The 15,160-nt window shown below is 38.4% G+C and overlaps 1 protein-coding gene across 1 annotated transcript; it reads left to right on the top strand.

Annotated features, from left to right (window-relative positions):
• Positions 1-3,028: 3,028 nt before the first annotated feature.
• On the top strand, positions 3,029-12,324 carry LOC118054597 (protein LNK2-like). Its single transcript, XM_073408376.1, has 9 exons — positions 3,029-3,361; positions 3,488-3,608; positions 4,215-4,467; positions 4,575-4,616; positions 8,786-8,833; positions 9,780-10,131; positions 10,224-10,564; positions 10,647-10,801; positions 11,997-12,324. The coding sequence occupies exons 3-9, from the start codon at positions 4,369-4,371 to the stop codon at positions 12,322-12,324; spliced, it is 1,365 nt and encodes a 454-aa protein (XP_073264477.1). The 5' UTR covers positions 3,029-3,361; positions 3,488-3,608; positions 4,215-4,368.
• Positions 12,325-15,160: the final 2,836 nt, after the last annotated feature.

The following is a 15,160-nucleotide window of genomic DNA, read 5'->3' as shown; positions in this document are numbered from 1 at the left end:
ACCTAGCATTTATGATAGTGTTTCTGATTCCCAAACTAATGGTGATAGTGTATCCTCGAGTCATTTATGCTCGAAATTCTGTTTATTTCTGGTTGGATGTGGATTCTCAAGGATTGATCAATATCCTGAGCTTGTCTGTACCATAACGAGACTAGTGATATCAGGTTCCAAAGCAACTGATAGTAGCCATTGAAGCTGCAAATGGACTGGACGATAAGCAGAAAGGATGAGGGGACACACCAAGAGGCTTAATGACACCATCATCCGCTAATCACCAGCCATATGTATCTTCAGAAATATATATCGCGCACGACTTTTGCCAACACATGCCTGTGCAGTGCAAGAATAAAAGATTATTTTTCAGTTAAAAAAAATAAAGTTGGAAAGAATAAAATGAATTAGCAGCGCAAGATAAATACTTACGTTTCGGATTTTGGATAATGCATCATGATGATGCAAATTTAATTGGCCATGATAATTATGATAGGAAGCTGTAACTTCCTCTGTTCTTACATCAGATATTTGTGATGGCTTTATCACACAAATTAATCCTTCTCATTATATAATAACGTTATCAAAAATGTATATTTTAGTTGTGATGACTATATATGTGCTAGTGAGAAAGATATGTTTTTAAGATTTTCATAAAAGAAAAAAAAATATTAATATGATATCTTTGCTCCAAATTTGAATCTAGTGACCGTTGGAAGATGTTAGAATCCTACTAAACGCACCGTATGACCATTAGAAGATTGTAGGGGTATCATGTCACAAAACACACCGTTCAATTACTACCTAGACACATCGTTTAAATGTTGCTGTTTCTTTTATGACTCTTGCCACGTGTTGGCTGTTGCTTGATAATTGGAAGTTGTTATTAGCCGCTCTTTCAGTTAGCATTTGTAACACAATGCCTGCGTGAAAATAGAAGAACGAAAAATGGTGGCTTAACCAATTTATGTCCTTGTCTCCACTCTCTTCTTCTTTATTCCCTATCATTAGGTGTTTCTGTTAGTTGGCCTGCGAGTTTATTGATCCCTGTGATTAGTAGACTCCATTGTAAACCTCAAATCAGTGTAGTGACCTAACAGTCCTACTGGATTCTATCCTGGTGGGAGATCATTCCATCATACTTGCTACAAGTGGTATTAGAGCGATCGATCCTCGGAATGTGAACAAATGATCGATCGCTCCTGACACTGGATCTCAAGACATCAAAAAGCTGGAGAGCTCCCTTGAAGCTGTCAGCAAGGATCAAGCATAAGATTATGAACAAATGATGAAAATGTTGGAGTCTTACAATCACAAACTGGGTACCACAGAAAGCAACCATGAAGCTAAGTTTAACGAACTCAAGGGTCTCATTAGTGGAATAGCTTATCAACAAACATCCCTTCTTCGATCACTAAAACTTTCCACAGGGGAGACTAATACCTACCCGAGACAAACAAACAACTCATAAGTTGCAATAACTTGATTACCTAGTGAAGGTGAGCACTCTCGGTTTAGGACGCACAAACCCATATGTGACTTTCTCAGCTTTGATGGGGAAGATGCCCATAAATGGTTTGTATAGATGCAATCAATATTTTGATCTTAAGAAGATTGAAGATTCTAAAAAAACTTAAGTTGGCATCATACTTAAGATGGAATAGCATTATATTGTCACCAGAACTTTGAGGAGTTTGGGAGGCCTAGAAGTAACATTGGAAGGTTATGTAGAGGCCAGAAAGCCCCAATAAACGCTCCCAATCCGCTGCTCTTGCTTTCTTTCTAAACGACCATGCACTACTACTAGACTTGTTAATGTTCTCTTTAATCAAGATTTTAGCCGTCCTAGATTTTTTCATTGTAAAATATAATTAGTTAATCGGACATAAGCATTTTCAAAGACTCCGTTCATTTAATTGAATACGTTTAATAAATATTTGAGTTAACATGGGTTAATATTTTAATTCTAATAATTATGTATATAAGATTGAGATAACATGTAGAAAAAAAATATATATAAAAAACATGAAGATAAATTCTCTATAAATCAAACATTGCACGATAAGTTTTTTTTTTAAAAAAAAACAACACTGAAAAAAAACCGAAGTTAATATGTGTTAATATTTGAAACTTGTGACTTTGATAATGAGCTCAGTATTAACTTTACAAAAGACAAACCTTAAAAAATAATGAAGTTAAATTCTTTATCACAAGATAATGAGAGATAAAACTGGGAAAAAAAATACAACTTAAAAAAGATTTAAAACAAAATATATAGCAATAAATTTTTTTTAATTAAATTTGACATTAAAATAAATTGAAATCATATATTAAAAGATGAATTTAAAAAGAAAATTCAATTAGAAAAAAGATAATAAATAAATAAATAGCAATTAAAAGAATAAGGGCCAAACTTGATATAAAAATTAAAAAAAATCAAATGATAAGAATAAAATTAAAAAAAACAAATTTACAAAAAATAAAAATCAAATAAATAACAATAAAATAATAAAAATCAAATTCTTTATAGAAAAATAAAAGGAAACTTTGGTAATTTACCATAAGAGGGGAAAAAATACAGAAAAAGAAATCCACGTACTTGTGGCCCACCACCACCCAGCCCTTCGTGCTCTTCTCCAAAGTTCCAAACAACAAATAGAAGTCAGTTTTTGGCCAGCAAAGAAGCCGCACGCGCTTCTCCAAAGCATTTCAGTAATAAAAACATTAAAAACTATTAATTTTGCCTTAAATGCAACATATTATACACTTAAAAGAACTATGAAAAGTAGCTTAATTTATCAGACATTAAGTTTACTCTCTAATAATCATGAATTTGAGTTTTTTTAAGGTGACTGAAAATTTACATGATCATTAACATTAGAACCCATGAGATTAATCGAGTTATACACAAATTGATCTAAACATTCCCGTTAATTAAAAAAAAAAAAAGATTTCCAAAATATGTCTTGAGGATTTGCAAGGAATTGGTGAGCGTGTTCAATTATGGAAGGGCTTTCCTGCATTTCTGTTCCTCACATAATATGGGGTGAGGCTGAAGATAGTGATGACCATATCGTGCCATATCCAGAGGCAAGTGAAGATTATTGCAAGAAAAAGGAATCGAGTGAAGAAGCTAGCACCATTAAATCTAGTGAGCAGAAGGCACCTGGTGCTAAAGTTGATACTGATGGCAGAAAGCTGGAGAGCATTTCGAATGTTGACACAAGTGAAGGAACTTCTTCCTTAGGACTTGACATGGACCGATGGCCTAACTTGTCCTCACCTAATGCTGCCAAAACTGAGTAGGATTCCTTGGAAACTTCAATCTCTAACAATCTAACTGAGATTACCAAACTTGATTCATCAGCAGGTGATGAGATTTCAATTACAAGGAAAAAATGTAAATAGGGTGACGAGTTGCATGACGTTTTCATAGCATAGTATCTTACATGCTACTGTCATTCTAATTCTTTTTTTAAAAAAAACGCGGAGACAGATCATCTTGATAAGGACACTGAGATTTTTCAAAATCCTCATGAACGTGAAGAGCAAGGTGATTTTGTTGATTATGGCTGGGCTAGCATTGGAAGCTTTGATGATCTTGATCGAATTGTTAGGTAAAGCACAGTTACCATTTCTTACTTTCTGCACCTAAATGAAAGATGGTCAGCAGCACCCTGATATGGAAGCTTGTATATCTCATTATTCTGATAATTTGAACAAATTCTTATTACTGAATGTGAAGTGAAAGTTTCGCGAACAAAATAATTATGCACACTGTCTATTTTCTTTTCAGAAGAAAAAAATCATGTAGTACAAGAGTGTTGTTGTGAAGGAAAAACAACCAGACTCTTTTAATAATTGTAGTTTCTTCTGTTTTGGATCTATATCCTTTTCCAAATAAGTGCTGTCTGCTGAAAGCAACACTAACAAAAAATGACTAGTTGTTTGAAAATTTATGGTTTTTGATCCTTGGCTTAATTTTGTTAATTGGGAAAAGAACCTGAAGGATGCCAGTTTTTAGCAGCACAATATCCTCAATTACAAGTATAAATGGCAGAAAGAATGTAATATAGCAGCACTGGATTTGTAAGGAATTGGTGAGCTTGTTCAATTGTGGAAGGGCTTTCCTGCATTTCTGTTCTTCACTAATGCTCTTATATTTTGTTGGAGTACAGTGATAACCATCTGACTCAATATCCTCACAAGTGGTGATTTTGCAGCAATGATGACCCAATATTTGGCAATGTAAACCTTGGTAATGCTGATGAGCTATGGTCTTCTTCAAAATGTACAACTAACAGCCCGGTAAAGCCCTTTCCAATATCTGTGGCGTCGAGAGAAGAGGACCAGCTGTTTGCCCTTGGCTATGGAAAAATGAACGACCCTGCATCTCATGGTCTGCAGAATACTCAGGCAAGCCTTGATCATGTAGAATATGATGAAGGTAAAAACAAGCCTATACTGAAGGAGCAGGTATAGCGACTTAATTTTCAGTAATGAGTTCACTTATTAATGCCCCATGCTCAAGTGCAGGAGCTGAGAGAAGCTTAGCATTTTTATTTATTTTTGTGCTTTTGCAGACAGATTTGGCTGTTGTGGGAAAGAACACGGCGGCTAACTCTTGTTGGTGGGAAAAACCACTGGTTGTGGCTTTGAAACACTCAGAGGGGATAAAACACAAGGTTTTATTACAAGAAACAAGCTTAACAATTAAAACAAAAGAAGCTCAATACACGCCCTCTCTCTCTCTATTCTCTTTCTAGTGTCTCTCTCAATTCTCTCCACACAATTTAACAGAAGCTGGGCACTCTATTTATACACGAAATCAAAACAAGAAAATTCAACTCTTAGGTGTGAAGGCGGCTGGTGGCTGGTCGGCGACTGGTGGCTGGTGGCTGGTTGCCTTCCTTGACCTTCTGGATGTTGAGTTTAATATTCAACAAATCTCCCCGTTAAACTCAATCGAGAGATATCATGCCAAGCATGAATACTTCTCCCTTCAATGCCTTCTCTCTACTTGTAGCCTTTATCCACTAATTTGGCTTTCGTCTTGTAGACCCATTTGACACCTTTTGCTTTCTTCTTTTCTGGTGGGTCCTTATCTGCATGGAAACAAAACAGAGTTGTATCTTCCATGACTTGAGTGGCATCGTACAACTCTTCAAGGTTTCACATCTTTCTTGGTCCTTCTGATGAGGATGCTGATGGTGGTGTTGATGATGATGCTCCTGGTGTGTTCCTTCTGTTGAATACAGGGAAACTGTGTGCCGGACTTTGTGGTTCAGCTGCTGGTATAAACACCGGACTTTGTGGTTCAGCTGTTGGCACAATCGGTTCTTCTATAAGTACTGTTGGTACTTCTTCACCTTCAAGGATCAAATCAGTGTTGATCCATTTGACTGCTTTTTGATCATCATTCCATGCCCAAGATTTATCTTCTTCAAAAATAACATCTCTACTTATGATTACTTTCTTCATGATGGGATTATACAGCCTGTATCCCATCTTTCTTTCACCATATCCGACAAAGATGCATTTCTCGCTTTTATCATCGAGCTTTCTCCTTCTTGCATCTGGGATCTTTGCATATGCCACACAACCAAAGACTCGTAGATGAGTAACACTTGGTTTGTGACCACTCCATGCTTCTTCTGGAATGACTCCTTGCAAACTTCTGGTTGGGCAGCGATTCAACAGATACACTGCACATGATACAACTTCAGCCCAGTATTGCTTGGGCAATTTCTTTGCTTTGAGCAGACTTCTTGCCATGTCAAGAATCATTCGATTCTTCCTTTCTGCTACACCGTTCAGCTGTGGTGTATAAGCTGGTGTTGTCTGATGTCGGATGCCTTGTTGTGTACAATAAGCTTCAAAGTCATTTGCTGTATATTCTCCACCTTGATCAGATCTTACGGTTCTGATCGTGTAACCTGTTTGCTTCTCCACAATTGCTTTAAAATCTTTAAAACAATTGAATACTTCTGACTTCCTCTTCAGAAAATATATCCATGTCTTTCTACTAAAATCATCAATAAAAGTGAGGAAGTACCTATTTTGTCCAGTTGACATAGGTGTTATTGGGCCACACACATCTGTGTGCACTAACTCCAGTGGCCTCTTTGCTCTCCAGTTGACTTCTTTGGCAAAACTGGATCTGTGATGTTTGCTGAGGACACAACTTTCATAGACTTCTTCTGGATGATCAATGTGAGGCAAACCTTTGACCATCTTCTTGCTTGCTAGCATCTTCAGACTTGTGAAATTCAGATGTCCAAGCCTCAGGTGCCAAAGTCATTCTTCACTGTTGGTGATGGCACTCAAACACCTTATTGCATCATACTAGATGTTCAAAGGAAACATCCTATTCTTGGACATTTTCACATAGGCCATTAATCTCCCATTGTTGTCTCTAATTGCTAGATGACAATTCTTCGAGTAAAACGTATAGCCTTTCTCCAAAAGTTGACCTAAACTGATCAGGTTCTGCTTTATGGCTGAAACATAATACACATTGGCGATGTAGCTGGAATCGTCATTCTTCAACTTGACTGGGATGCTGCCTTTACCTTTGTATTGAACCTTTGTGGTATCTCCAAAAGTAACTAGACCTTGCTTGGTCTCATCTAGATCACCAAATAACTCTCGGTAGCCGCACATGTGATTGCTGGCTCCAGTATCTAGATACCATATATTCTCCTGGTTCTCACCAAGTTCTTGTTGGACAAGAAATGCAGTTTCTTCTCTATCATCCTTCTTTGCATAGTTGGCTTGCTTTCGTATCTCTAACGGAGCTTTCCTTCGACATTCAGTGCTATAGTGCCCAAATTGATTGCAACTATAACATTGAATATTCCTCCTGTCACGGTTATTGTAACCGCCTCCTCTTCCTCTAGGAGTGAATGCCTGTTATCCTCGACCTCCTCTGGTGGTGTTTCTACCACCTCTTCCTCTAAAGCTTGTATTCCAAGATCCTCTTCCTTGGAATCTCTGAAATCCTCCTCTGGATTGTTGACTTCCTGCTTGAGTGGTGTATCCACTTGTTGAAGTCTCCCCTTGCTCATATCTGTCCTTGAGAGACAGCTTTGCTTGTAAGGCATGTTCAATGACCTTATCTCCATTTCGCTTTACGATCTTCTGCTCATGAGCTTGCAAAGAACTCATAAGCTCATCAACTGTCAACTTGTCCACTTCCTTGGACTCTTCAATTGCGACAATAACAAAATCGAATTTTGGATCTAGGGATCTCAAAATTTTCTCCGTAATTCGAGAATCGACGATGGCTTCTCCATTTCTCCTCATCTGATTGACTATCACCATAATCCTTGTGTGATAATCAGAAATAAACTATGAGGACTTCATTTGCAATAGTTCGAATTCTCCTCGTAAAGATTGAAGACGAATCTTCTTGATTCTGTCAGCACCCTTGTATTTCTGTTGGAGAGCCTCCCATATGTCTTTTGATGTTTCAGCGGAAGCTATGATCTCGAACGTATCTTCATCAAGACCTTGATAGATAATGATCTTTGCTTTGTTGTCTTTCTTTCTGTTGACTTTGAGGGCTTGCTTCTGTGCCTCTTGTAAAGCATCTTCTTCTTCTTTGGACTCTGGTTCATCATAACCATGTTGTACAATATCCAAACACTCTTATGAACCAAGGAATGCCTTCAATCTGATGCACCAACTATCATAGTTGTCTTTGGTTAGCTTTGGGATGAGTGTATGTGTACCTTCTATAGTCATTTTGCTCTTTGAATGACTATATCACCTTTCTTGGAGCCGAATTTGGACAAACGGACACTATAGATCGATCCGGAATGGTCCAAATAGTAGGGAACCGGTCTGACTTTGAAGAAATCGGGTCAGAAAATAGGTGAACCGGTCAAAAAAACAATTCTGTACGGCGGGCGGTTCGCTGGGATCGAACCGGGAATATTCCAGGGAATATTCGGTCGGCTCGGCTGCATCTGAAAGCGGCTCGGCTTGGTGCGGAGGACGGCGCGGCTTGGGGCTCGGCTAGACTCGGCTTGCGGCTCGGCTAGAACTCGGCGTATACGGCTCGGCGCGACTCAATATATGGCGGGCGTGGACGGCACTCGTCTTCAACCTCTGGGCGCGTGGGCTGCGCGTGGTCTTCTGTGCAGAATCTTCAGGTGGCGCGTGTGGGCTACCTCTTGCTCTGATGAAGCTGATTCTTGCACCAGTGAGCTCGTATGGATGAGCTCTACACTGTGGAATGATCAAAACTTGTTTTTGACAACTTTAAAAATTCGGATATACCCCAAAACTCTTCTGTTTTCTGACGAACGGGGCTCTGATACCAATTGTTGGTGGGAGAAACCACTGGTGGTGGCTTTGAAACACTCAGAGGGGATAAAACACAAGGTTTTATTACAAAAACAAGCTTGACAATTAATTAACAAAAGAAGCTTAATACACGCCCTCTCTCTCTATTCTCTTTCTAGTGTTTCTACCAATTGTTGGTGGGAGAAACCACTGGTGGTAGCTTTGAAATACTCAGAGGGGATAAAACACAAGGTTTTATTACAAGAAACAAGCTTAACAATTAAAACAAAAGAAGCTCAATACACGCCCTCTCTCTCTCTATTCTCTTTCTAGTGTTTCTCTCAATTCTCTCCACACAATTTAACAGAAGCTGGGCACTCTATTTATACACGAAATCAAAACAAGAAAATTCAACTCTGAGGTGTGAAGGCGGCTGGCGGCGACGGCTGGTGGCTGGTTGCCTTCCTTGACTTTCTGGATGTTGAGTTTAATATTCAACAACTCTCAACTGACAGAGGAAAATGGTGCTTTTCCAAATGAATTAGCAAACAAGGTACCTTTTTTTTTCCTTCCTTTTGATATTTTCAAAATCTTGATACTGAACCAGACATGTTACTGATTTTTACCCTTTTCATCCAGGAAAACTTTTAGACTCAATAAGCACCAAATACAATCTTTGTTTTTTAGAATCCTGCTATGATCTTTTGATGTTCCAAGTTCTTTTGTCCAGGATTCAAGAAAAGTTATATCAGTGAATTGAAGTTGGAAAATCTTGATATTGTGATCCTTTCACTAATACAGTGTGGTTTCCTCATATTAGATCTTAAATTAGATTGGAGGGACAGCGAAACCTAATTAGAGCTGGGAAGGGTAAAAGTTACCTTACACTTGAACTTATTAAGACTTCCTGAGTACTTCTCAGGAATGGAAAATGGCGACAGAAAAGAGAAATTATATTATTTAAATTCCTATTCGTCTCTTCATATTTCATGCTATTATTTTTAGTTTTATTTTTTGGAATGAGAATAAACTTGGATGTTGGGTGAATATGGATTTACATGATTTAGTCATGACTTCAATAATGCATCAATTAAGTTATCCTGGATGTCAAATCCATGACTTAACCATGATATCGATTGCCTAAAGTAAAGCCATTGTGTGGTTTTCTGTTAGTAGGAAGGAGAAAGGAATAACATGTGAAATTCAGGAGGCATCAGTAATTTATATTTCTAGCATGGCATCCACTCTTCCCAGGGACATGCAAATTCTGTTTGCTTGGCATAGTTTAGCTAATACCTCAATATATTCTGAACAATAGAAGCCCTTTGGATCGTAAGTTACAGTTAAAAAAAAAAAAATAACATTGAATTTATCCTTACAAACCATGTACTGAGTTAAAATACTAACTGTGCCTTAGTCACTCTCCCCTGCAGGCCTAGATGGTTAAAACGTTGATCTATTCTAAGTAATTTGTCTATTTATTATAGTTCTGTGATCAGCGTTACAGCCAAAAGAAGATCTTGAAAGGTCGGGAAAAACTGGAAGAAAAAGGTGCACTGAAATCATACCAAGATTTTTATGGAAACTGGACTTCATCTGGAATCCCAGCCTGTCAACTTAAGGATCATTTAGAACCCCAAATTATGCAATCTTCTCCCCCTTCAATTCTCAGTCAACAGAAGCAGCTACAGGGTTCCGAGCAGTTGCAGTACCAGCAGATATCCAATCCATTTGTGGCCCCTTCTGCCTACGGGAGTATTACAAATCCATATTCTATGCCTGGGTTGTCCCACATTCAGTCTGGGGATTTTAAGCATCAACCTTTAGCTTCTGGTTATGAAGTTTCTTCAGGTAAGGCGAATCCTGTTAAAGTTTTCTGACTTTCCAACAAAATTTCTAGTCATTTAATCATCGACCTAAAATTTCTGGTTATGAAGTTTCAGGCAATGCAAATCCTATAAACAAGTTAGCTGACTGTCCAGTAAAACCCCAGAGAATGACACCTCAGGAAAAGATTGAAAAATTAAGGAGGCGGCAACAAATTCAGGCAATGCTTGCCATTCAGAAACAGCAGCAGCAGCTTGTTCATCAAAAGTGTTCCCAAGAAAATCAAATTCAGCATGTTGAAGGAGCCGACCTTGAAGTAGAGGATCTAAGTACACTTGCTTCATTTGACCCAAACTCACCTATTGAGCAAGACGATTCCAATACAGTCTCTCTAGCGGTTAATGATTATTCAATGGAGGACAAAGTACTCTACAGGCTTCAAGATATTATTTCAAAGGTATGCTTCACGTACTATTGCATTCTTTCCCTGCTAAATAATTTGTGCTTGGTTACGATTCCAAACCAATGTTTTACAACAGTTGGATGTCAGAATTAGACTTTGTATTCGGGATAGCTTGTTCCGGCTGGCTCAAAGTGCAATGCAAAGGCATTATGCTGGTGATACTGGCAGTACAAACAATAGTAGCAGGGACGAACAAGTTGCTGCAGAAGAGGAAACCAGCAGTCAAAGAAGGTTGGTTAAGGCAATGCATTTCTCATGCTTCTGTTTTCAAATTTAATCTATTCTCTCTCTTTTTTAAAAAACATTTTTGCTCTATGGAAATGTTAAATTAGATCTTTTAATGCCATCACCATTTTCTGTTTTCCATTCTCAGTCTAGAAATAAATATTGAAAACGGTATCCTCTATTTACAATGGAGGAATAGTGACTGAAACAATTCAATTAAGGCAGCGCTTGTTCTTAGAAGTACAAGAAAATCTGAACAGAAAATTTTAGGTTCCTCTTTCACTGGATTTCCTTAAAAACTTGACTGAATTTGACCTTGTTGATCAAATATGTAGTAGTTCGCTTCCACTGGTTCTGTTATGATTGTGAGTGCTGGTCATCATGTCTTGATTTAGTTGAGAGAAGCTTTGGTATTGTATGTAGGCCAACCTAGGTAGAGGCAGATATTAAACTGACATTTGTAGCTTTACCCTGGTGCAGCTTTCATGAGTGCAGTGCAGCAAGTAGTCATGAGGTGACAATTCAAATAGCATAATATTTAGTAGAGATTTTCATTTAATTAGAAAAGGAAATTTAATTTTTCCAATATTAACAAAATCTATGCAAGTTTTCTGCAATGTTGATTCCAGTGAATTTGTGCATAATCACCTTAATCCGAAAAGGAGAGCTAAACACGCACATCCAAGTCTAAATGAGTGGCACAACATACCTGATAAATTTTGCTAGATTTAACAAAGAGAGAGAGACAGAAAATGTTAAACAAGTGCAATAAGTTTATTCAAGGACAACAAGATCTGTACAGATTCACTGAAATCATCAATGCAGAGAACTTGCACAACTTTAGATAAACAGGGCAAAATTAAATTCCCTTCTAATATAATGATCATCTGCAGATTCATGTTACATTACATTTTAAGCAAGAAAATTTAAGAACTCAAATCATCTTCTAATCGGCTCATCTATGTCTAAATGGGATGCTTCCAGCCAAAACCATAAGCTGAAACTCGATTTTTTGTTGTAAGCGACAATGTGATTGTTTCTTGTTCCAATGGGTTTGTTCCTTTACATCTCGTCCTTCCCGTTTCAAATCATTCAATTTGTTTGCACAAAATTATTAATCAAGTCTTTATCAATTTGTTTAGAGTATGGCAATCTCAACTTGCCTGTCATTTTCCTCATGGATTTTATGAGTACACTGCAGGGTGGTTAAGATGCCTGAGGTGGAAACAGAGACCAATCCCGTAGACCGGACTGTGGCTCATTTGCTGTTTCATAGACCGATGGATATTCCTGGGAAGCATCCTGATACACCTGAATCACCTTTTTCAACTAAGCTCCCGTGTGAGCACAAGACAATGGGCCTAGCAAAGCTGTCAACGGGAAGCCTGTCTGAGACTCCGAAAGGTAAACCAAACTTTTCGCAAAGGGGGTCTCAACTTTCGAGTCTCTTGACCAGTGCTAGCGGAAATTTGAAGAAAGATAAGGATGTTTCAATGGAAGAAAGGTTTCTCTGTTTCTTTGAATATTAACGTGAATATACAACTTGCTCTTCTATACGAGCTGCTGTTTTTTATAACATTACAAGTTGCTTAATTTGGATACATTGACTTGCCATTCTTAGCTGATCTATTTCCATAACAATCCAACGTCTCTTTCTCTTTCTGGTTCCTGTCATAAACTTCATTGCTGCTGCTGTTGATTTATTTCCATAACAAGCCAACGTCTCTTTCTGTTTGTGTCTTGTTACCATGAGAGTTGGTTTGTTTCCATTGTTGCTGGCGATTCTAATTAGCCAACGTCTCTTTGATTTGTTTCCATGTTGCTGATGACTGCTGCAGTTGATTTGTTTCCATGAGGGCTGATTCGTTTCCATGTTGGTTTCCACGTTGCTGGCTTACAGCTGCAGTTGAATTGTTTCCATGAGCATCTGTCTTATTACCATTAACATCCTCCCTCAAACTAGGCCGGAGTCGGAGGCATAGTTTGTCTTTGAAGTAAGCCAATGCACTTTTGGACATGGGTTTGGTGAAGATGTCAGCTATTTGTTCATGGGTGGAGATGTGCTGAGTGATGAGAAGACCAAGGGCAACACGCTCACGTACAAAGTGGTAATCCAATTCAATGTGTTTGCTACGAGTGTGAAACACAGGATTGACAGTCATGTGTAAGGCACTGAGATTGTCACAGTAGAGGATAGGTGGTGAAGAAGGTGATATGTGAAGATCTTGTAGAATGAAGGTTAGCCATGTAAGCTCTGCCGTTGTATTAGCCATAGCTCTATATTCTGCCTCGGTGCTGGAGCGAGAGACAGTGGGTTGTTTCTTTGCACACCAGGAAATGAGATTACTACCAAGGAATGTGCAGTATCCAGTTGTGGAGCGTCTTGTTGTAGAGCAACCTCCCCAATCTGCATCTGAGAAAGCACAAAGATCAAGTGTAGAATGGGAAGTAAAATTTAATCCAGTGTCAATTGTGCCTTTGACATATCTTAAAATACGATGAACCATTTTGAAATGTATAACAGTTGGAGCATGCATGAATTGAGAGATAAAATTGACACTGTAAGATATATCAGGTCTTGTGAGTGTGAGATATTGTAAAGCACCAACAAGCCCACGAAAAAATTGTGGATCTTGCAATAGCATATCAGTTGCTGCCATTTTAGTCTTAGCTTCAAGCGGTGTGCTCATTGGTTTACAGTCCACCATACCAGCTCGTTCCAGGATTGTCAGCGCATAGTGTGATTGAGAGAGATGGAGTCCTTCAGATGTGTGAGTAATTTCAATGCCAAGAAAATGATGAATGGGTCCTAAATCTTTCATTGCAAATTCGGAGCTCAACAGTTGAATCAGGTGCGTAACCAGAGGAAACAGACGATCCTGTGAGGAGTATATCATCAACATAAAGAAGAAGGATTAAAGTATCAGAGTTAGAGTGAAAAATAAAAAGTGATGGATCTGCAAGACTACAAAAAAACCCATATTTAAGAAGGAAGATACTAAACCGATCAAACCAGGCACGGGGTGCTTGTTTGAGACCATAAAGAGCCTTTTTGAGCTTGCACACATGTGATGGGTACCGTGGATCAGCTGTTCCTGGAGGTTGTTCCATATATATGTCTTCTGAAACAAAACCATGCAAGAAGGCATTTTTCACGTCAAGTTGACGTATGGACCATTTGTTAACTAGTGCTATGGAGAGAACCATACGAATAGTTCCTGGTTTGATAACTGGAGAGTAAGTCTCAATATAGTCCAATCCATCAACTTGGTGATACCCCTTTGCTACTAATCGAGCTTTCAAGCGGTCTAATGAACCATCAGGTTTGAGTTTTGTTTTTAGAACCCATTTAGACCCAATAACATGCATGACAGGTGTGCGAGGGACAAGTTCCCAAGTCTGATTTCTATGGAGAGCGTCAAGTTCCTCGTCCATTGCAGCTTTCCAGCCAGGGTGAGCTAATGCAGACCGAAAGTTAGAAGGCTCACGTGGAATGGTTGCTGAAGTCCTAGAGGATATTAAGGCATATTTTGGATTAGGCTTAAGGATGCCTCTTTGTGATCTAGTAACCATGGTATGTGAAGGAGGGGTTTGCACGTGGAGAATAACCAAGTTGCAAGTTTGATTCCAGAGAAGCAGGATTGGGTTGTGAGTGAGAGAGGTGTTGTCGATGCATTTCATCTTCATGGTCAGATTCTACCAAATGTATTTCAGTTATATTATCAGTTCTAAGGTGTTGCTCTGCCATTCCAACAACATTGTTGTGTTCTTCCTGTTGTGTATCGGCTACTGTTTCAGCAACTGTATTAGTGATAACATAATCAGCATGTAAATTAAGACAAGATGGTACAGTTACTTTTTCTGACATTCCAAACACCATTGTTGTGTTCTCCCACTCCAACAGCATGGTTGTGTTCTTCTTGTTGTGTTTCGGCTACTACATCAACACTGTCCTGCTGCTCTGCAATTGTATTAGTAATAACATCATCATGTAAATTGAGACAAGATGGTATAGTGACTTGCTCTGCCAATCCATCGCATTGTGGTGTTCTGCAATTTCAACGGCACTAGCATGTTGTTCTGCATAAACATCAGGTAAATTAAGAGAAAATGGTAAAGTGTTTAGTGATGAGCTTGAGCATGGTGGAGTGGACATTGGGGGTTGTATTTCTGCAGCAGAGTTAGAGATAGTAGGTGGCAGCCATGAATCAAAAATGCTTATAACATGTGTAGGAGATGGAGTGATGTAGTTCTGAATTTTTTGTTTATAAGGAAAAAATGACTCATCGAAGACTACATGACGAGAAAATAATCATTTTTTTACTAGAAGGGTGAAAGCATTTGTATCCTTTATGTTTATCACTA

Source organism: Populus alba, chromosome 3, assembly GCF_005239225.2.
Source record: "Populus alba chromosome 3, ASM523922v2, whole genome shotgun sequence".
NCBI classification, from domain to species: Eukaryota; Viridiplantae; Streptophyta; class Magnoliopsida; order Malpighiales; family Salicaceae; genus Populus; species Populus alba.
The sequence above is the reverse complement of the archived record's forward strand: the minus strand, read 5'-3'. Positions and strand labels throughout refer to the sequence as shown.

Excerpts from the sequence above, each read along its gene's own strand:
- LOC118054597 (XM_073408376.1), top strand. The coding sequence starts at position 4,369 with ATGAACGACCCTGCATCTCATGGTCTGCAGAATACTCAGGCAAGCCTT. Across the intron at positions 4,468-4,574 it reads AGCCTATACTGAAGGAGCAG|ACAGATTTGGCTGTTGTGGG; the intron begins GTATAGCGACTT and ends GTGCTTTTGCAG. Across the intron at positions 10,132-10,223 it reads TGGTTATGAAGTTTCTTCAG|GCAATGCAAATCCTATAAAC; the intron begins GTAAGGCGAATC and ends ATGAAGTTTCAG.